Source organism: Anopheles funestus, chromosome 3RL, assembly GCF_943734845.2.
Source record: "Anopheles funestus chromosome 3RL, idAnoFuneDA-416_04, whole genome shotgun sequence".
Classification (NCBI taxonomy): Eukaryota; Metazoa; Arthropoda; class Insecta; order Diptera; family Culicidae; genus Anopheles; species Anopheles funestus.
In genome coordinates, this window is record NC_064599.1 from 84,111,273 (window position 1) to 84,133,859 (window position 22,587).

Consider the following 22,587-nt stretch of genomic DNA (forward strand, 5'->3'; position numbering starts at 1 on the left):
CTTTTTCATTTCGGTGTTTTTACCAATTCATTTTTTTGTGTCATTCCTTTTGGTTTTTGCACATGCTCTCCCGGTGAGCGCAGTCTCGTGTGGTTTTTTGTGTGTTTGTTTTTTTTTATTCATACGTTTATGAGCGTTTGGAATTGGCGAGGAAAATTGGTAGTATTGTTAGCCTGGTTTATATGTATTTTTGTGTCTGTGTTCGTGTATGTGTACGAGCACATGTATTTTAATAGCTACGGGAGCGTAAACTATGCTGGAAATGTGTTTCGAAACCGAATGCATAAAAGGGATTGAATGCTGGTTGCCCTTACTTCAATGATTGTAAACAGCATCTGCAGCAGTGTGAAAAATCAGAAAATATTGCAAAAAAACCGAAACAAATGAGAAATAATTTTCATAACGGTATAACGAATGAAAACACCTCTATAGCCCCCGTGCCAAGACCATACCTATTCTGGCATGTTTTAATCTTCCTCCCATCTGTCCTATTTCAATGGATGGAATGAATAAATTGGTCTGATTTTTATCAACTCCCTTACCTCCCTTGACATCGCTAGCGGGTTGGGATGGATTTATTGTTTTCATTTTTACCGACGAGTGCAGGCAACGGCAAAATTGTACGGCTTTAATCAATTATCGCCACCGATTTGAGGCACTTAATCGTGAAATGTTTGTGAAACCGGAAGCATTTGTTCACACCCCGTGTCACGCAGTGCACGCGGTGTAGCATAATTGATTCCGCTTATTAATTGATAATGGTGCCCTGGTTAACGAGACGATCTCTCGGTGGTTATGTGGTGGTGATTCCGATAATTCAAGTGGACACATTTCTCGTGTGTCTCGTGAGAGGATTAGAATGAATCATACATTTAACCACCGTTTACAAGTTAATCGGATTTTTCACACGCTTCAATGACACTTTAAGCTGTCATAAGCTAGTGTCATTAAGCACACTGCGAAAGGGTATCGAAAATCATAAATGTTTCATGTTTTATTTCCAGATTCAAAATCAAGTGAAAGCGTGGTGTATATTTCTGCGAAATTGTATTTGAGTTAGGTATTTATTCCTCTTGAAGTTTGACACTTTTTATTCAGTACTACAAGCGCTACACGGTTTAGCCCAATATGGCCCTAGTATGAACCATCTAACAAATGACTATCTGTGATATTCGAATTTCTTGTTTGATCGGCTTTAAAGCTTAAAGGTTTGAGCTTTAAATAGAAAGCACGTTTGAGAAATAAAGAAAGCCACCAAAAAGTGTCGTAATTGCATCATGTCGGCAGTTTAAAAACAAATTATATTTATTGTTTTGTTAGTAAATGTACCATCACTATTATAAATAGAAATGCGGCACAATATTTTTTATATGACTTATTTCACATCGCTTGATGGTAAAGATAGACTTTACTAAGTGTATGATACATTTTATTGGATGAGGTATGTTTCTTTGATATAAAATAAATAAATAATTATTATTTCAATAAAATCTCGTGTTTAAAGTGCGTTTTATATATCCTGTTTATTGAACTAAATGCATTCATTACTGATAACAATTCAATTTTTGTTTTTACTGATTCCTAATCGACCAGTACATAATTCGAATAATCGCTAACAGATCGAAATAAGTGCAACTGCTCCATAAGAACAATGGTTGTCATTATCAATGCAAGTACACTTGCTATAACCATACTCCAGTAGCAGCTATCATTTACAACCCGTATCTTTTCAGGATCGCTTCGAAATCGAAATGTTGGATCACAGAACACAAAATCGCGGGCCATAGAGCAATCACATGCGTCATCCAACGGCATATTTTGGGTAAGGTTTAGGAAAGCCAGTTTAGATATCGTCTCCGGAAGTAGAACCGCACTCGTGTAGTTCCCAATCTCCCATAGGATCTGCTGACTAATGTTAAGCGTTTTCACCATCACCATTAACGCGTTAGCTCGCATGTAAATTTCTGCATTGCTCTGACAGCCATGAAGCAGTATATAGTTGGTATAGTCCGTACTGGCAATGACAATTCTTCGTAGTTGCCTTCCTCTGCTGCAACCATATCGTTCCCGGTAGTATATGCGCTTGTTTGAAAGAAACGCAAAATGATAGTTCCAAACCAACGGAGCACTTTTGTTGGTCCTGCAACCATAGCTGACAGCTAGTCGGTTCGTTAATTGATCATACCGAGTTAGTATCCTCAAGCAGCGTAGTTCACCGTACGGGCTCACGAACGGATGCAGATGATTATCGCTATGACGCAGATAGGCCATTGGAATCCATATTCCTTCGCGGATACTAGCAAGTCGAATTGATTTATTACTATACGGAAAGAGGCAACTTTTGTCTTTTTCCCAAGTGCTTGCCTTAATTGTAACATTCACCTTTATCTGTAAGGCGTCGAATATGTTCGGGATTTCAGACTCATCGGCGTACTCCACTGCAAGCGCTTTGTCGATGTAAAACAGACATAAGACGTCTTGAAAAATAAAACTAGCAACTCCAGAAAATAGTAAAACGCCACGCCACATTGCTACGATACTTTTCGATGTGCTTTGTAAACCCGCTCAAGATAGTTTACCGAATGGTACTGAACGATTCGGTGGCCGTTGACCACTAAATCAACCATGCTACGGATCCCATTTGATCATAAACTGACCACTCACAACCCTACTCTCCTTCTCAGCATTAGCAGCATAAACCAACGAAATATGTTGCTCTTCAATAAAAACACGAAGCAACTCCTTTTCAATGGATTAGCCATTCAATTGGATCGTTGAGCGACGGATGAGTACCGTACTTCTTAGACGACCACAGGTCACGAGGGCATTAAAATCGAATTATTTTCTCATTTTCGGGCTTCATTCGATAATAATTACCATGCCTGTTTTGTACGGGAAGAAATGATTCCCTTTTTTGCGCAGCGATTGTTGTGCCTTGTGTTCCCAGTAGAAGCAGTACCTGTATCGTTATGACAACAAAGAAATGGAACCGCTAAAGAATGCAACCTAAAAGGTTGAAATTTACTTTGACGTGATGATAGCACATAAAAATAACGATATAAATACTTAACAACTGGAATAACGGACTCTTCCATCCTAAAGTATTAAAGGAACATTTATTCTCTAACCCCAAACCCAAAAGTATCCCATCATTAATACTTTAAATGGTCTATTCTGTACCGTATTATACATTTTGTCTTATTGTCCTGTTCAACAGAGTTAAGTGTATTTAAAAAAATATATTTACGGTTGTATAGATCAAATGTAACGTCTCTAATCATTGAAATCAAATCTAAAATCAAACAAACTTTTCTTATGTATTTCACAGTTTTCTACATGATTTAATTTTCTATAGCAACTTCTTGTATTATCTTATCGGTATGATGTATTCCTATTCATAATTTTCTTTTATAGCAATAGAAATCCAGTTTTAGTGCTTCCAACCATTCAAACATACCATCTGGACATGGTCATAGATTGCATTTCATTCTCACTTCATCGCCACTAAACTGCCTCATCATTTCACTTCCCACCGACCCAAGTCACAGGATCAGATGATGATATGGTAAGATTTTTCACTTAACGACCGTGTTCGACATGACCACAACCTCCGTGTAGTGAATGGAATACTTTAACGTGAGTCTTTTAACTCTCCCAGTTACTTGTTTACGTTTTCCTGCTGCAGCTTTCCCCCGGTGCTCACAACGATGAGCAAATTTATGCTGTCTCATAATACATTCAACCCCGCGAGTAAGATCAAGTCTGCAACTAGAAAAAGGTTAGCTTTTGAGCCTTTCTCCACGAGTCCACTTCACCGAAGGAACGATTTATGCTTTATGATGTGCGTTCGTGCGTTACACTTTCGCTTGACCTTCTTTTTTGTAGTTGTTTCCCTCCATAAGGGTTCGCCGTTATCCTTCCTAACAACAACAACGATAGCGACACGGTGTTAAACGAGCGGTGAAAATAAAGAAATGCAATAAAGCAATCTAGGAAGACTGCCCGTGCCTCGCAGTGACGAGTCATAAAGTGGGATTTTCACAGCAGGGTGAGCGAGCTTTTCTTCGCTTTTTTGTATATGTGCAATAAAAACTAACCAGCTTCTTCTAGAGCTGATCCTTACGTCCTGACGAGGCACGTATTGTTGGGTGGGTTTTTTATGTTTAATTTTTCAATGCTACGCCAAATGGTTCTGGGTGTGATACATAGGACTACTTTTTATCAACTTTCGAAGTTCCAAGGAAGTACGGTGTAAGGATGGTGGAATGTAACAGGGATGAGGAATGAATTATTTTCCTGTGTCAATTGAATGGCGTGAACGTGAGATAATCATGACCGGATTATTTGTTCACCAAAGCATCTAAGCGTGGCACAGAATAGGAAAGGATTACGAACGATATGATTTGAAGAACTTCATTTTAAAGCTATCTAAGCAATAACAAAATGTCATACATTAAATGAAAGTAAATTAATATAAAAATCCTTGTTATAATTTCATAAATTGCTCATTATTGCTACGATAATGCTTACCAACTACAAATATCAAGAAACTATTATTCAGAAGCTATGCTTAGAATGTTACCCTTTACATTGGTACTGCCATTGTTGATTAATCAATAGTTCGGTGAAACTGTATTGTTTTATCATAATTTCCACACCATCCATTTTAGATACTCACCTCCGATCTTAGATCAAAACATACCATACACTAAATTGAGTCAAACGAAAGCAATAAATTTCAACTTACAAAACAATTCGATTCCTGTGCCCTCTCAAACCCATTGTCCCACAAAAGTTTCCCGCCAAGGGCTACCAGCGCCTCGGGCTCAATACCATTGCCGAAAATATAATGCCAAACTTGTTCCTTCTTCTGGTTCCAAAAACCATAGACACATACACACAAATGTCGAACGGATTAGTTGCCATTCTGTAGAAGGACAAAACTGACGACGTCTACGACGGGGCTTGGGCGCAAAGATATCAGAAAACAAAAGCATGTGAGAATTGTGTGCAAACTTAGTTCCAGATCCTTAGTTTGCTAGCAGGATCTCGTTCTTTAGTAGAATAGTAGACACCTTGCACGTTTCGGAAAAGTCACAATCGCACAATGCCTCGAGAGCTTAGAGTAACTTTCTCCAGTTTTCCCCACCCGGAAACTTTGTGATGGGGCTTCTAACAAAACCCAGAAATATACATGGCCACGACGAGTTTAGCGACATAATATTCATCCGTATTCTCCTTTCACCCACGAGAAGGCAAGAAGATGATTCTGATAGGATGTGACGTTTTATGCACTTGACGCGCATATTCGAGGATAAAGCGACGCATTTCCTTACCTTATCTTGCAGATTTGGTCCATTACGAAGTCTCTGACTGAATTATGCAACTTGTGGCTGAGGGAAGAAACTTAGACTTGAATTACGGAACAATCTAATTTGGTTGTCCGTACGACCTTCCGACAATAGAATATAGCTTTTAGAGAAGGAATACAATAAGTGATGCAGCTGTTCTGCTGGATGTTTAAGGTTAGAATGCTGCGAACCGGTGCTAGTTGGCTTCCTGTGATTATCACAAAACCCTTGACTTTAGTTAGTCTCTTCCCCTAGTCGACAACTATCTACCATATGCCGATGGTTCCGGTTGTTACGGGAACACATGTAAGGCAACCATAACTCAAAAGGACAATTTCCTAAGCACCCATGAAAGTCAAATGATAATGATAATATATTTCAATACCAGATTAATAACTAAGCTTTGAGATGAAGGCATGTAAAGGACAACAACTGTAAAAGCGAGACAGTAAAAGCTGTACTTAAGACAAGTAAATCATGGTAGTGTGTCCTTTCCGTAGGACGAATGGGGAAAACCTAGCCTGTTTAAAACATTGCCTCTTTTACAAAACTTCTGTTGTCTACCTGAAGCTTCTTAACGACAATATGTACGTTTCGACGACTGCTTTACAACCTGGAGAGGTTTGTACGGAAGGATCATCATCACTTAAAACCTAAGCCGAATATGATGGGAATACTGCCTCGATTATGAGTACACGTGGTTGCAGTGTTGTAACTATTTGCCACATTTACGTAAAAGGCACAAATGAATCGCGATAAGCAAAGTCGCTTTTCTTAAAGCCCATCGTAATATTGAAGGAGAAACTGGTTTGCTCGTGACCTAAATAATTTTGCAGTAATCCTTCTTGACAGGGCATTTCGGACCTTCAAAAAGCTACAAGAAGATGCGTCGCCCGCTGACAAAGTATCTGTGTACATTGTAGTTGCATTTGCTAGCAGAATCATTAGAAGCCTTGATCAAATCAGTGTTTGGCAATCTGGTGTTCTAGTTCTTTGTTCATTAGATGTACATGTTTAAAAAACACTCACAAAATTCACAGAAAACTTTCTTTACTGATGGAGAAAGAGATTAGATTCAGTATGAAGATTACTTGATAATTATAGCACTGGTTTTTTTCTGGAATTGTTGCATTAAAAAATTACTAGTAAAAACGTCATCGTTACTTCGCCTTAAAAGATTATAATCATATAATCTCAGCTAATGCAGAAACATTATAATGCACACTGCATGAGCAATAATAATCAAATCCGATTGTTTATTGACGCTGCCCTAGCGTCCGTATAAACGGCAGAGATATTTCTTATCACGCATAAAAAGATTCACACGCGTTTTGAAGCTCTGTTTACGAATAAAATCATCTTTAAGTGCTGACTTGTGTTTAACAGTTCACTCATTCATAATCATTCAAAACGATCACAGCGTAATGTGGCTCTGTGCTGCAGTGTTTATTGTCTATTTCTGTTCTAGCCTTGTACAGGCGGACTGTCAAGTGCAATTCGATGAATTGAGAATAGGTGCTGGAATTCTTAAGACTACTTTCGACAATAAGCCATACTGTGCGTATCTGGGCGTACGGTATGCTGAACCACCCGTTGGTATGCTAAGATTTCGTGTAAGAAACTAGGCGTGTTAGTAACTCGTAATGTTACTAATCAATTGTTTTTAACTGGCAGCATTCAATTTTACATCATCCAAGTGGACTTGAAAATTACACATCTGCTGGCAGTATATGTCCTCAGTTTCAGAGCACACAGCTTAAGGATCATGTTTTAGGTGAAGAGGACTGTCTGTTTGCCAATATTTATTCTTCGCGGGTTGGAGACGCTTCGAAAGTATCCGCAACGAAATCACACCCGGTGTTAGTGTTTGTGCATGGTGGAAGCTATTTAGTTGGACATGGTGAAAAGGACATAAACGGCGTAGATTTGCTTATGGACAGTGTAAGATTTAGTCTGTTGACAGATGTGCAGAATCAATTTTACTAATAACGTTCCCATAAATTGCAGGGAGTGATTGTAGTAACATTTAACTATCGACTGAATGTGCTTGGTTTTCTAAAATCAGACGCTTCAAACATCAGTGGGAATTACGGATTAAAGGATCAAACCACCCTTCTTCGATGGGTGCAACGGTACATTAAGTACTTTGGAGGTGATCCTGATCAAGTCACACTAATGGGTCAAAGTGCTGGAGCAAGTGCTGTATCAACTCATCTGTACATACAACAATCCCAAGGCCTCTTTCATCGATTGATTGCATTGAGTGGCTCGATGTTGGCTCCGTGGTCATTTATGTACGATTATCAGCACTGTTCTGATGAGTATCTTAACGACCTCAATGTGCACTCATCAGAACAGTTACGATCATTACATTTTAAAGATTTTTTCATTCAAAATGAACCACACAAGTATTGGTTTCCATTTGCATCGATGGGAATACCTTACTTCATACCGGTTGAGGAGCAGGATGAGATACATCAGGAAAACTTCACGGTGAATAAACCTCATGAAGCGGTTATGCATCCTCCAGCCTCTCGCGTTCCGGTGCTATTGAGTGAAACTGCTCGAGAGTTTGAAGATCTAGTGAAATACTTCAAAAAGTTTATTTTTCATCCAAACATTCCTCAAAATATGACAAAATCCGCCGTGGATGATTTCATATCTTCTGTTGATGACTTTGTGTCTTTAACGGTTTCCGAAGGCCACGCAAACTCTAGTGAAGAAGTGATTCAAAACATTGCCAGTATTGCCAACATGAAGTACCCGATGCGAAGATTAGCAAGCGATCTTTTACAATCATTGGATCCAACGACCCATCCTATCTACTATCTGCGCTTTGAGTTCGATGGACGCTTTGGAAAGGCGAAAAATGATTTCTACCAAAAATATTTAGCAGATCCCGAGTACGGAGCGATGCATGGCGATGAACTGGGCTACATTTTTTCTCCTTATATCCTGGACCGTGCACTGGCAACACCTGATGACTATCACGAAGAGTGGAGAGTGCATCGCAGGACTGTTGAGTTGATATCAAACTTCATCAAACATGGGTTAGTAGAATTATTTTCCGAGGGCAAAGCAGTTCATTGTGTTGTTTTCTTCGTTTCAGCAATCCAACACCAACACGTAGCGAGTACTCCAACATTACTTGGACAGCACTAAACGGGAACAACTCTATGAACACGTACTTAAATATCGATCAAATGATTGAGTTACGTGAGTTTGAAGATGATAGATACTTTACTTACTGGGAAAAACTATACAACTGTTTGTATTACAATGTATGTGATGAAATTGTTTGATCCAAAGGTGCTTAATCTGAGATGGCCTAATACAATTTTGTATATACACTCAAGCTATTTCGGTAGAAAGGTAGAAGATTTTACTTTAAGTTTTGCTTTCCACATATAGCATTCTTCTAAAAGCTAGCCTCACACCAAACATATGCGTTTGTCCTGTTTCCATGCGAGATTCTACCCCAATGGTAAAACCGTGTCAGGATTCCTGAATCCGAAGTGTTTTCAATTTAATCCTTCCGACAATTTTTATGAAACTTTTTCCCCTGTTTTCATGCAATGCCCAAAAATGCTGTTCCCTATGTGAAGTAAAGGGTTCATCAGGGTAAAGCTTATCCCGATTCAAGCTACGCCCTAGTAAAACGAAAGGAGTCGAGGCTGTTAAAGAAGATATAACTTTTCATTACGTAGATGTTTCGTTTAAAATTTATTATTTTAGACCCCCTACCCTCACTAGAACTACAGCCTACCTACCATAAGCGTAGTGAAGTGCTTTTGTAGGCTGAAACTTCAGATAAAGCAAGACAATTTATGTCGCCAGCAAAAGCAAAGCCGAAAATTGTCGAAACGATCATCAACGGATCGAGGTACGTTTATCGTTTGGGGACCAAAAATTATTGCAAAACATTTAAGCATCCAAGTCCCTCACTCTACGATTGGACGCATTTTCGAAAACGCGTGGGAGGAACGATGGGCTAAATATCTTTATTATCGCTATCTTCCATACCTGCCACGGCAATTCAGTTATCTGAAGTCTCTCGTAATACGAACACTGGACACAGTTACAAATACACAAACACACAACTTGAGATGATGGTTATTCGTTCTCATACCTTCATCCTTTATTGAACGTTTTTGTTTTAACAGGTGTTTCAACCAGACAACTGTTGAGAAAATGGGAAAAAGCTGTCGGCTTATTTGAGCAACCATCCTTACGATGGCTGTGATGAAATTATGAAGTAATAATAAAATTTATGGTCGAAAGGCCATCGGACGTGAACGGGTAGGTGTGGTACTCTGAAGATCTACATGAAAACTTGAGATGATAATGGCTTTAAGTGTAATAAAGTCAAACTGTTCAAGGGAAACCGTTTTGTCTGACACTGAATAAAATATGATCCGATGCATTGGTTCATTTGTGACGCTTTATTAGTGGATCGGATTTAAAGAAAGCTTTCTGAAACATCTTGTTTATGATTCTCTCTCTTTCTCTTATCTTGATATAACAATCTGGTAGGTCATGCCGGTCATTTCTAACTTACTAGACTTATTTTTACCACGTAGCCGAATAGTTAGTCCTGGCTACCTGGTCCTGGTCCTTTTGAGTGGAAGTGGCGTCTTTTATCACATACAACATCGAACGCCCCTATGATTGTACCTGTTATTATGATAGTTGTTGCATAAGTAATTGTCTTCCACATTGCTTGAATGCTTGTCCTAAAAATAGTTGATTTCATCAAACTCTTTTTTAATTTTATAAATGGAAATAATTTTCTCTTCGAATCTATTTCGAACCCTTGAGTTCGGAAATATTGCACGACTCTCGTAGGAGTCAAACAAAAAAGGCAACCGATTAAGTTCTCATTTTCCACCGCAAACTAACGAAATGAAAGGAATTTTGGAGTGGGAAAAATGAATTTCGTCGTAGCTGTGACAGGAACCACTGAAACGAAACCAAACTGACCACTAACTCCAATACGCGCACACTCTCGAAGTGCAAAAACGATCGATGGTGTGCGTGTGCCGCCGGCCGCAGATCTATCGGCCTAATGAAATGCGATATATTTTCCTACCAATTATCGTCATCGATAACTTTGTAGAATATTAATTAGACGCTAGTGGTCGGTGTGTCGAACAGCGTCGAGATGCGATCGATTGACCATCTCGACGGGCATCGGAGCACACCGCTAAAATTCCATATCCTTCACATTCAGTGTCAATCGTTTCTCTCGCTTCCTCTCGACGCAAAGCGTTATCGGCTACCCTGATTTCGATCACCACCAGACTTCACCAAGTGTATTCTCGTGTTCGGTGTGATACGATTTCGATGAAGTTGGTATAATTAAATTATTCCACTCCAGAGTCCAGGACTCGTAGAAGGATTCGCTTGCGGGCGGTTTAGTGTGAATCCGATGATACTCAGCCGGTAGGGAGATGAATGGATACTGCTAGGGCATACGATGCATGTGACTATACAATCCCCCGGGGGTTAAAAGAGGCATCGATACTGGTCCGGGGTTTCCAACCCGGTCCAGTCGAATCCGATTGAAAACATCACCCAGACATGGAGCCGGAGTAGTGAAAGTGTAACCTAATTGTGCGCAAATGATGGTGCAAAAGCGGGTTTCGAATCAATGTGCAGAAATGTTGAAACAGAAACCATTGGGCAAATCGTTGGGTCGAAGTCGAAGCGAGTGGTTTGCAATGAGAATTTCTCTTGTCCAACTGTAGAAATGAGCTATGATAGATGTTTAACTTATACTGATAATTTATAATAAAATAAATGAGAAACACACCACGTCACACGTCATATCATGATGGCTGTGGCTAAGCAAATTTGAATACAAATGAAGAACAGGCTTGATAGAAATAATAATTAATGGAAATATTTCAAATCTTAATATGTAAAAACCATTTCAATCGTAATTTACCAAAAACAAAACACGACTCTCATCTCATGTAGCAAGTATTACACGTAAAAATAAAAACAAAATCTAAAACAAAATAAAAACAAATAAAAATATTGTAATTTCATTTATTTTTCACCTCAAAACAATCGGTTAATTTCGAGAATGCAAAATATTAAGTAAGTATTCAAAACAATCAAAACAATCAAAACAAAACAAAACCTACGAGATAAACAATAGACAGAGAAATTTTAGCAACCATCACAACGATAAGCGTTAGTCACAATTTTGAGCATGGTGTAAATAAAGGAAAATAAATTAATTACTGCTTTGTAATATTCTAATGCTCTTCCCAAGCATGGTATATCGTTTCTTCTACAGCTGAATAAAACTAATACATGAAGCATCAAATTTGTATTACCTATCATGCACCATAGCCTGATTCCAAAACCTAAAAGTCATCACTGATTTTCCCGCTGTAGCCATACTCACCCTTCGTATCCGAGCTGAATCAGCAGCAATTTAAACTACTTTTCCCACGGCTTCGGCACCCGAGCTATCGTTCGAACACGTTGCGCGAATCATCATAATTCATACGAATTAATTAATTAGGCCGATGCGCTGTTTGACATATCATTTAGATGTTAATTAAGATAGACAGCAGGCAGAAATCATGGTGAAGTCGGGACAAACAACCGTTAGCTATGTGCCGGGTTTTACCGCCATCCGGAAGCGTTCCGCATGAGAAATGGTGCGTTTAATTTTATCGCTTGCTGTGCGCAAGATTCACAGCCACTTTCCACCGACGTCATTACGATACCAGCAGCGTGATCAAGCTTCGCGGCTCGTCAAAAATACCAAAGTCGCCATTCGATTGCAAGCGCATTGTTGTGGAAATAGTGCAATCGGATTTGAATTGGGACTTCAATTAAGCGGGCGGGACAATGCCATAAACTATAAATTCGATCGATTTAGTGTGTTGAGCGAATGGTCACAAAATGGATGATTGCTGGATATCGGCCAGACGTAGTAGATTGATGATTTACAATCGATGAAAAGGGTTTAATGTGGAAGAAATTGCAAATAATCGTTCCATGGCATGCTTTAACGCTTTAAATGGAACAAATTGAACAAAGCAACAATGGTTTGGTGATAAAGCACTTTTGCCACGGAGATTATGCTGATCGAAAATAATTTTTTGACAATTAAAAATAATGATTATGGCAACAAAACAGAAGACTACATAGGTACGCTACGCTTTATCTTACGCGACACCGCTTCTCCGAAGTACCTATTCACCAACTGACTTATCCTTGTGTCTATATAATTTTAATAGGCAAATAGTAATAAACATGTTTCTTATCGCAACTCAATTTCAGTTCAAACAATTGCCTTGTATGGAAACATGAAATCTCTATAGCACCAATCCCATTTCAAAACATGAATACTTAAAAAGCTTTTGGATTGCCATATATGGACTGCGTAACAAAAGAATATTATTAAGACATTTTGAAAGCTTTGAAATGTATGCAGATAAATGAAATGTATTCCTGCACTCAATTTCTCTTTCCTTCGCAGTGCTGCATCTCTAATCTCTTAACGGAGTAGAGGAATTATAACAAAAAAAGGACAAAAGAAGAAGCGAGAACAAGGTTCTAAGAAGACGTCCTGGAAATGCGAACCCATTGATTCACTTGCACTTGCATCCACACCGCATAAATCTCCATTTGAAGTAGCTTCTCCTGTGGGAGGAACGATGATAAAAAGTAACACGCTCTTGTGTTGCACATGGTCTTTACACAGGATGTTTTGTGCACTTTTGCATTTGCTCAACAGTTCCTGCAGATCCTGCACGACGCAACGGTTCATCCTAATGCGTTCGAACGGTATTTTTAAGAACGTGTCATCGTACAATTGTTTCCTTTTCCTCCTTTCTAGTATAGAAGAGCATAAGAATCGCACAAAAAAAGACTACACTCAACTGTTGCAACGCGGTGAGAAAAGAACAAAATCCCGTACACGATGCATTACACACTCACTGCAACTTCTTTCCTTTCTACCGAACGTCATCACAATCACTTTTGTTCGCTCTTCATTAAGGATTCAGAAATCTGTTAAAACACGAACACATTCCCAAAGAGCTGATGAAATTAATATTTATGTGCGCTTGCAAGAGTTCGGGTTTTAAAATTCAATTACCATGCACCACACCCGCAAAGGAGCATGGTAAATTTTCATTCTCGTTTCTTCCCTTTCAATCGACGCTTAAACGAGCGACAGGAGACTCAGCGCGGTTGGAGTAAGTTTTAACACAAACCATATCGTTGTCGATTAAATGGAGCATGATAAGAGCATGACGCATAAGGATTGTTAGAGAGAACTGCGACGAAACACGTGTACAAAAACGTAGAAAAACCAAGCATGAAATCATGATGAGGGGTTTTTTTATTATCTTCATCAGTTGATAGTGTATAGCGCAGAAAAAAAAACCATGCTACAGAATGTCGTCAAACATTATCATCATCTCGGTCATCATTGTTTGGCGTGACAATGGATGAGTTCGAAGTGCTGCCACAGTTTATTGCATTTTTGGACGTTGTTTCGGTTCGGCAGAAGGAGAAACGATGGCGCTTTGTTAATTATCATTACGCGTAGAGAATATTTACGAACATGATTGGAACGATTGGAGGGTTTAATGAGTTGGTTGCGATAGGTGATCAAGCTTGTCGTTCAACTCAACTATTTTGTATAATTTCAGGAAGAATGTAATCAACATTCAATAACTAGACCCAATATGCTATCCACGCATTGGAACCACTTAAAAATCGTATTATCTGTTGAGTTGCAGCAACCTGTTGGGCTGTATTTCGAAAATTTTCAACAACTTAACCTCAATTTTTATTGCACCCGGTTGGTGTTAATATCCGTTTTATAACCGTTCGTGCAAGAGCAAACTCTCATTTACCCATTGCGGATTTGTGGGGTAGGATTGCACAAAATGAGTACCTAAGGCTAGAGTAAATTTAACCGCAGAGTATCATACCACTTGATATGCATGCCAAGTGCATTCTACAGGCAACCAACAACTATCGCCAAAAGAATAGACCGAACCTGCGAACACTTCAGTTTTAGAACCATTTTCGAATAAACCAAAATCCGAAATTGCACCAAAACCCTCTGGTTAGCGTATTGGTTGGGTACAGAAAGAAAAGGAATTTTGTGAGGAACGGATGAGCAAGACAGAATAGGCAGATGGTCAAATCCTCTTGTATTCGGCGTGATCCACAGCATTGACTCTCCGGGCTTATTGCATGCCTTTCAGAAACGGAAGGAGTGAAAAGAATATTCATACAATCGCCTCATGAGTGTGGTTATAGTTACGGGCATTTTTGCGGTGGAATAGATTTCATCCGTCAGCAGCTTGGTTGGGAGGTTAGCTCACAAACCCAAACCGGTAGCATCACGTTTTATCTTCTCTGGGGAAATGGCTGACCAAAAAACCCCAACCTCCGGTACACAACTGTTGAATTGTTTCCCATAAACGATGGAGCAAAAGTTGAAGAATAGTCATTCTGTTCCGACTGCCACGTGGTCATCCATCAGTCATTGCTTCACACATTCACAAGTTGCAAATCACGCTCTGGGGCAGACAGGTCCGAAATATCAACAACAAAACGTTTTTCATGTGTTTGAAATTAAATGCTCCCAGAAGGGAAAGGAATAGTTTTCATACGTGCGCAATTCAAAAGTTTGATATTAATGAAAAATTCAAAAATGCTGAATTCATATCCTTTATGACATGGTGAAGTTAAATGCAAAAGACAGTAAAGTTTTTTTTAAAAATTGTTATTCACACAAGAAACATTGCATCACGTATGAGTGATTTCACTCAGTGCTTATACACCGTCCGTTAAAACAATGAATTGATACACTCTATTCATCCATCTGAGCATAAACTCTTCTTTCTATCCCAAACTGCACTTCTATAGGAACACACGTATTCAACGCTCTTGTCACATCGGTCCTAGTTTTAATTAAAATGAATGATTTATTGTTGGACTTCCACGCGCACGTTATGCATAAGACATAGAAGAAACAATATTCTGGTGCTGGATACATCTAGGGAATGGTTGCATTGTGTTTGGTGTATTTTCTGGTGTTTGCAGTAGTTTTTCTCAGAGAATTATTGCTCTTGTTTTGTAGTGTTACCAAGGACCAGCACGTATTTGCCATTTGTGAAGATTGAAAGCTGTGGAAAAAAGATATTGTTTCACCCTGAAAAAGGATGGCAATTTTCTTTTTGCTGCACGACAACCAGCGTGTCATGAATCTTATTTTCAAAAGGGATGCACTTTTTTCTTAAATTTAGATACATGCAGATGTTTGATAATGAATCGTTTTAGGCAAGTTCTTAACCAGATCATAAAATTCACCTGGCTTTGTGGTGCTTCCTACAAAGAATCTTGAAGGCTGTTAAAAAAACAGTTTGTTATACGCATCCAGAAGATTATTCAATATAAACAATTTACATATTACAATTTATAATTTACGAATTTACATACATTGCAATAACCGTTTCCTTATGATAAAAATGGAACTAATGTACAAACAAATCGATTTTTCTTCGTAGAGCACAAATAAAGAATGAAATGTACAATGATATCATGACCACATCATGTAGAATATACAAGGAACCTATCGAAAACTGGACAAAGTTCAATAGCTTCATACTAGGGTTTGTCAATATTTGACTATTATGATTGAGGTCACCAGTCCTTGTATTCATACCAGCAGCCAAGGCAAACCTAACATCGTTATTGCTCGATCACACATTTATCCTTCTAGATTTTACCCGTTTTCGGTGCACCATAACGTACAAACTGGACACAACAAACTAACATTGTGGACATTGTTTCGCCGGAAGGATTTAACTCTTTAGCCTCGTTGAAAGCTGACACACAATACAAGTGAAACTTTGACGTCGAGCTTTGAGAAAATATTAATCTTACCCTTCACTTCCTTTTATACCCGCCAATTTTTGCTTCCGATCGCTTCAAGAAATGGAAGCACTTTCGTTTACTATCGATGGCACAAAACTTTTCCATCAATGAATAATCTGCCAAGGAGCCCAAAGCTAGGCTAGGATCCCTTAGCGGGTTTCTGAAAAAGTTTCAGAACAGAGAGATGGCAGACGGGACATTCTCTTGTGCTACTACACTACGATCGTACCGCTTGGAAGGACCGTATGAGGCACAATGATTCAATAAACGTTCAATGATTTTTCAATTTCGTAATTTTTTTTACATAAGCCCAGAGAAACCGCTACCACACATTCGGGAAGTTAAGGGATTTGCGATTGTTGTTTGGCTCGCTTTGCATTTTCAAGCTCTCTTTTTTTCCTTTGAATGTTTTCTCTGCACTCTAGTGCGCTTTTTTCTGCAAATTTGATCGTGACGTGAAGTGGGCAAACTGTAGTGAAAGTTGGACATTTTCTGATTCTCTGCTGCTGCAGTAAAGAAAAGATGGAAAAAAGTTTTCGATATGCAAAATCGTCTACAAAACTGGTACACATAGTGTATTTCAATATCATTCTTCTTTGGGGATTTTCATATTTCAAACAACAAGCTACTTGGCTGAGGAACTGAAACCTAAAACGTAAAGCTCCCAAAGCATCTTTGAAGCGGAGCCCAAAATATTGAAAAATTGTGCTTTTCGGTTGTTTTGGTTCCGTAATGTAGGAAAGTGGTTTCTCATTCAATGGGAAATATTTATGAATTGAACACTGAAAGACTTTCGCGAGGTTTCCCAACCAGTGGTGTTTGTGGTTCCAGTGTTGCTTACAACGATTTCACATCAGTGTACGGGCATAAGTACTATTTTTAGTCTGGGATTTTGGATGTTGATAATGGATCTGGGGTGGAAAGTTTTCCTATCGCCGGCACAGTTTTGTAACGCATATCTCACCCATTGCAGTCATTGAGCTGGTAAATTCGCGAATTCGTGCGCGACAGTTTGTGACTGGTTTAGGAATACCACGTTACGATTTCCACACGAATAAAGCTTGTTCACCGAACCGTATACATCGGATAAATGTCTTTTATGGTTTTTTTTTTTTAAGACAGCACCGGAAAGGAAGTACACACAAGACAGTCATCTTGTTGTGAATGGTGACAGTGGAGAGATTTATTACGTCTAGCCGTAAGAGCATTCGTCTGTTGCAGGTAGTTCGTAATTCCAATTAATAAATTCCAAAACGTCAGCACTAGGCCTGATATGTTACTCCTCTAATTTCATGACTTATGGTTGGTGATACTCTTTTTTCATAAGTGTTTGTTATCTGCAATTATATCCGATATTTTAATAGAATATAAAACTAAATTTCAAAATTAAATATTTTAATTTGTTAATGAAAAAAAAACAAACAATAACACTGATTTAAAAGAGCAACAATTGTTTCGGTGTTTTATGAGCCTAAATTGGATTACATTATGATATATTATGATAGATTATGATATGATACGGATTGTGAGCGTACATTGGCTCTTGTTCAATTACTGTACTTGTTCAATTTTAAACGCAGATTTGGTCAGCTTTCATTTGCTAATAGCATTAAAGTACATCTTGGTTGAAAAACAATTTCAAGCATTTGAAAGATGGAATAAGAACAATGGACCATATTCAAAACACACATTTAACACGACCGAATGAATTATTATCTCATCCTCTCTGTAGGCATATAGGCACTAAAAGTATTTATTCGTTTAATATTCACTTCAACCACCATTGCAACCATTGCAATAATGTATTTCGTATCATAGCGAAAACAAAACAAAATTAAACCAACCGTATAGTGCATGTTGAAATATACACACGCTCTTTAGTCGAAAAAGTACTCACGCGCGTTTGCCATGGTAAAGTGATGCGCTACCCCATACACAAAAAGACCCCATGAAACCTTCCATTTAGAAGCAGATAAAAAGCATTCAAACACAACAAACGATGTGAAGAATAAATCACAATCAAATTAAACTGTCATTAAAAAATAATTAATGGCACAATGTATGCAATGTGGCTTGGCAAAGTACGAACGGAGTTCGAAAATTCGCACGAACGAAAAGAACAGAAAATGGAAATACGCGAAAATTGGAATATTGTGACCAATGGTGAAGGGGATATGTAACGTCTGTTTTGGTTTTCAATTTATCAGATATCCTTGATGGGCGTCCAATAGATACAAACTATCCACATCCCTTTAATTGCGGTTTTAAATGTGATTCGTATACTTTTAAAATGAGCTTTGCGCAACTTTGAAATCATTTATGCATTTTTTTTGTACTTGATTTTGAGCTTTAAAAATCCTTCAGTTCCTGTTGCTCTGTTCTTGTGACTGTTGTGTTAATTATATTTGTTACCAAATTCGACCTTTGCAAAGGGTGGCAAATGGATAATTTGCTCTCAAGAGTGTTACTCTTTGGCGATTCATCTACGTGGCGTACGTGACACTGACGTCGATGTGCTCTCGATGCACTTAATTCGCCCATTCCGTTTTCCCACCCGTCAAATAGCTTCATCACGGTCCTTTACAGAGAATCGTTGGTGGAAAGGCAGTGATGCCATGTCATCATGGTTGCTTAATTTCAGCGCAATTAGTGAAGAAGGCAAACTGACGTCTGCGCTGGCTAACCGAATTCCACCCCAGCCCTACATGTTAAGCTATCAAACATCAAACTGCTGCAGACAGTAGGACGTGTGCAAGTCTCCTTTTTCGTCATCGCCAGCAAAAAAAGCGCTACGTTCCACAGTGGCAAAAGCGGAAAGTAGAAAGTGCAGTTTAATTAATTGATCTGTCGATTTTCGTTTTATACCAAGAGTACAGCGATAGTGGGAAAGAAACCGAGCATGATGCCTTTCTCGGCAAGTGTCTTTTGCGTGTGGTAAAATAAACCACCATCGCCGTCATCGGTACACTTGCTAAAAGTATCCGGAAGTAGTCGATGAATGTGGAAAAAGCGCTTCCGTAAGCGTACGAGAGTTTGCTGAGATGTCACTGATTTTGCTTTTTTCCGTTGATTGCCGTCGATGGAAAAGGGGATGGTAGCATTTTTTTGTAACGGTCCGGTGTTATCTTTGCACGGTTCGGGTGTCTAACCACGGTTTGGCTAAAACATAGTATCACCTCTTTCTAACATACACTTTTCCTTTCTCCCAACGATTTCTTTAAAAGACGCATCTATTCGAGAAAAATGAAAAACTGAAATCTAAAAGCATTTTTACTTAGTGAGCTTCATGATTTCCTCCCATGTTGTGCTACCGAACTCGTAGGTAATTGATGTCTTTCGATTTCTTGTAAAAGGGCCTCCCATGATGTTGCTCGGTAAATCGACAGTCATTAATTAAGTTTATAGGTTATTGATTTTTAGCTTCTTGTGTGTCACATGTCTTTACCCAACAAGCTCACACTAACGTTATAATGCTGACAGGTAATGAAATTGTCAATAAATGTATCTCTTATTGCGAAATAAATATAGCAAAACTTAACACAAGACAATAAACACATATTTATAACTACATGAATAGCTTATTTTATTCAATAACAGTTAAATGCTAATCATAATACGATCTATACTAAGTAATGAAATCACCTAGTGCTAAAAGTTCAGATAGTATTGCCAAAAATTTCTGACACATTTCTTACACTTAAAAATATAATAATTTCTAGCAGTATGTATCATTTAGAAACAACAAACAAACCCACATAACTAGCAAAGCGCCAATACATGCAATCATCATTTGACGTCAAGCGAGTAAAGTGTAGTTATAAAGTGAGCACAAGTACATACTACCAGTTAGAATAACAATTAAAATCAAGTTTAACCACTGGGGCTTTCGATATTTCATCCACCAGCATTGACTTTCGTAATGTCTATTGATTACATTGCATATTTAGAGAAGTAGTACATGCATGTCTGTGGTTCTGGTAAAGTAACCGTCTGTGTTTGATTTGTAATTGATAGATTTAACTGAACCGCTCGAAACAACTATGCGTGTGGGACAATGTGTAACCACAACCGAACTGACCGCTGCTTATCCTTCTCGGCACTCTAAGCACCCGAACCGATTGATTCCAACTGGCTAGGTTTTCCGCAAAAGAGTACACAACTTCTTTCTATCGCACAGCCCTACCCATATTCGGTATGCAGATCGATTTAAACGATTCCCGAAAGTGCGAGTCCATTTCAAACGAAAGGAAATGAACTCAACCACCGAATGGAAATTGATTTTCAACCAATGCGGGAGGTAGAGGGTTCATCAACCCATCAGTGGTGAACAAATCTCTTCTACCATTCCGAACACCTTCTCCCTTCAAAATACAGCTCACAGCCAATGTTGCTGGTTGGCGGTTTGAGGGAAATTAAAATTCTCAAGTTTGTTTACGCTCCGCTTCATCCCTTGGTCAGTACTCGAACTCGAAACTTTTCGAAACGACCAAGTAAAACACAGTGTAAGAGACCAGCAGAATGCTGTGGATTTTCGGTTTATCGATTCGAGTTTTCAATAATAATGGTCAAAACTCGTTGATGTGCTTGCTGTGCTCTGTGTTGGATAGTTTAAGTTTTCGCTTTTTTCATTTGCCCGCATTCTCATTGCTTAATCGAGAAAACGATTAGGATTTCCCTTTCAAAGCATTATAGGTACCAGCAAATGGGAGGCATTTTTTATTCTGGATATTTGATGCAAAGAATGAATGTGTCGTTGCATCGTCAGATAACGATGATTATAAGTCTGACGGAAGAAATCTCTTTATACATAGATAATTTAAAAAAAATGTTTGGAAACAATTAATATTAAGTACTATAGCATCACTGTACAATAAATGTATTGCTATTTGAGACAAAGTACATTCAACGTTGTTTCTTTTTTAAATTTATTGTATTTATAAAGATAAAGTTCAGATTCACATTAAATGACCATTACCGATAATTTATCATTCAATTAAAGTTTGATGTTATAGTGTTTCTTGAATCTCAAGAAAAGTTGAATTTTTGTCCTGATGTTACTCTCAATCTGTGGTTTAAAAAGGTTATATATTTCCCTAGAGTCTTTTCTTGATTTATTCTTTTATGCTTTTAGTGCCTTCCTTAGGCTATGAAAAACCAGATAGACAAATAAATCATCCTGTCAATTGAACGAGAAAGTGCAAAAATTATGTCCGATCAAAGGTCACGTTCCACCAAAATCGTGTTAGTTAAGCTAAACGCTCCTTCCACCCTACGCCGTAAATAGTGTTTCCTACGACGTCCAACGATAGTGGTGCTTTGCTCCAACTGAATCGAAGGATTCCGTAGTACCATACAGGTACAAGCATCAAATAATGAATAGACACTTTAAATTCCCGAAAGAGTTGGGCACGGATGCTTGCGCAGGCGATTCCGTCAATGAACAATCGAAGGAGGTTCTATCGATTTTTTTAACTTCACATTTTTGTGCTTGCAACTAGCACCTGGTAAAATAAACCAAGGCCACCATCATTCTTCGCAAGGCAATAGACAGGTTGTTTCATGGTGCGAGAAAACACTTGCACGGAGTTGCAATGGCACAGAATTCAACACGGAAAAGAATACAAATAGCGAGCAGGAGAAAGTCCGCCGAACCATCGTTTTGATAGTGTGTGTACAGAGTGCCCACTGGCCATTTTGTGTTGTCGCTTTCCAAAAGGACCAATTTAACGATCGCAAGTACATGGTGCGTGATAAGAAAAAATGTGAAAAGTTGTTTTTATTGTGATTTTTTTTGTTCATGCTCACTTTGCTTTGTTTCGCACCGTCCAGTATGTCTCCCATTTCAGTGTTACCTGAATAACTAGATGTCTAAAATCCACAGCACCAAATTACTGGCGGTATTACTGGAGATTGGGTAGTGTTGTACGAATAACAAATATGTTTAAATGATGTTTAAATACCATTTCATCTACAGAAGAAAATTACAGAAAATTAGGAAAATAAAATTTAAAAAACTATTCATAACTTTGAAATAGTGTTCGACTTAACTAGCATATTAAATGTGTTTTTATTTATTTATTTTAAAACACTATAAACATGGACATGAAGAAAGTCATCCGAAAGGGACAGAAAAAGGCACGATAAAGGCAAGAATTCAACAATGTCTGATCCGGGTTCGTCCTCTGCTAGCGTATCCAGTTTTTCTCCCATTCCCTAAAACGAACCACTACAAAAGATAATCTTACAAAACGCGCCCGAAACCTGAACCAAAGGACAAGGGCTGACAGTATCCGTGCATCCGGCAAAAGCTCCA

General features: G+C 38.5%; 2 protein-coding genes across 15 annotated transcripts in view; one reads left to right on the top strand and one right to left on the bottom strand.

Annotated features, from left to right (window-relative positions):
• LOC125767427 (uncharacterized) overlaps positions 1–22,587 on the bottom strand; it is a 429,126-nt gene that overhangs the window by 293,416 nt on the left and 113,123 nt on the right. The gene's annotated exons all lie outside the window — the stretch shown is intronic.
• Positions 6,700–9,830, top strand: LOC125767437 (juvenile hormone esterase-like). Of its 2 annotated transcripts, none has more exons than XM_049434029.1 (4): positions 6,700–6,964; positions 7,026–7,292; positions 7,359–8,401; positions 8,461–9,830. In XM_049434029.1, exons 1-4 carry the CDS (start codon positions 6,776–6,778, stop codon positions 8,651–8,653), a joined length of 1,692 nt encoding a protein of 563 aa, XP_049289986.1. In that variant the 5' UTR covers positions 6,700–6,775; the 3' UTR covers positions 8,654–9,830. The 2 variants fall into 2 exon arrangements, with proteins under 2 accessions (XP_049289986.1, XP_049289989.1); XM_049434032.1 differs by having other exon boundaries at positions 6,811–6,947.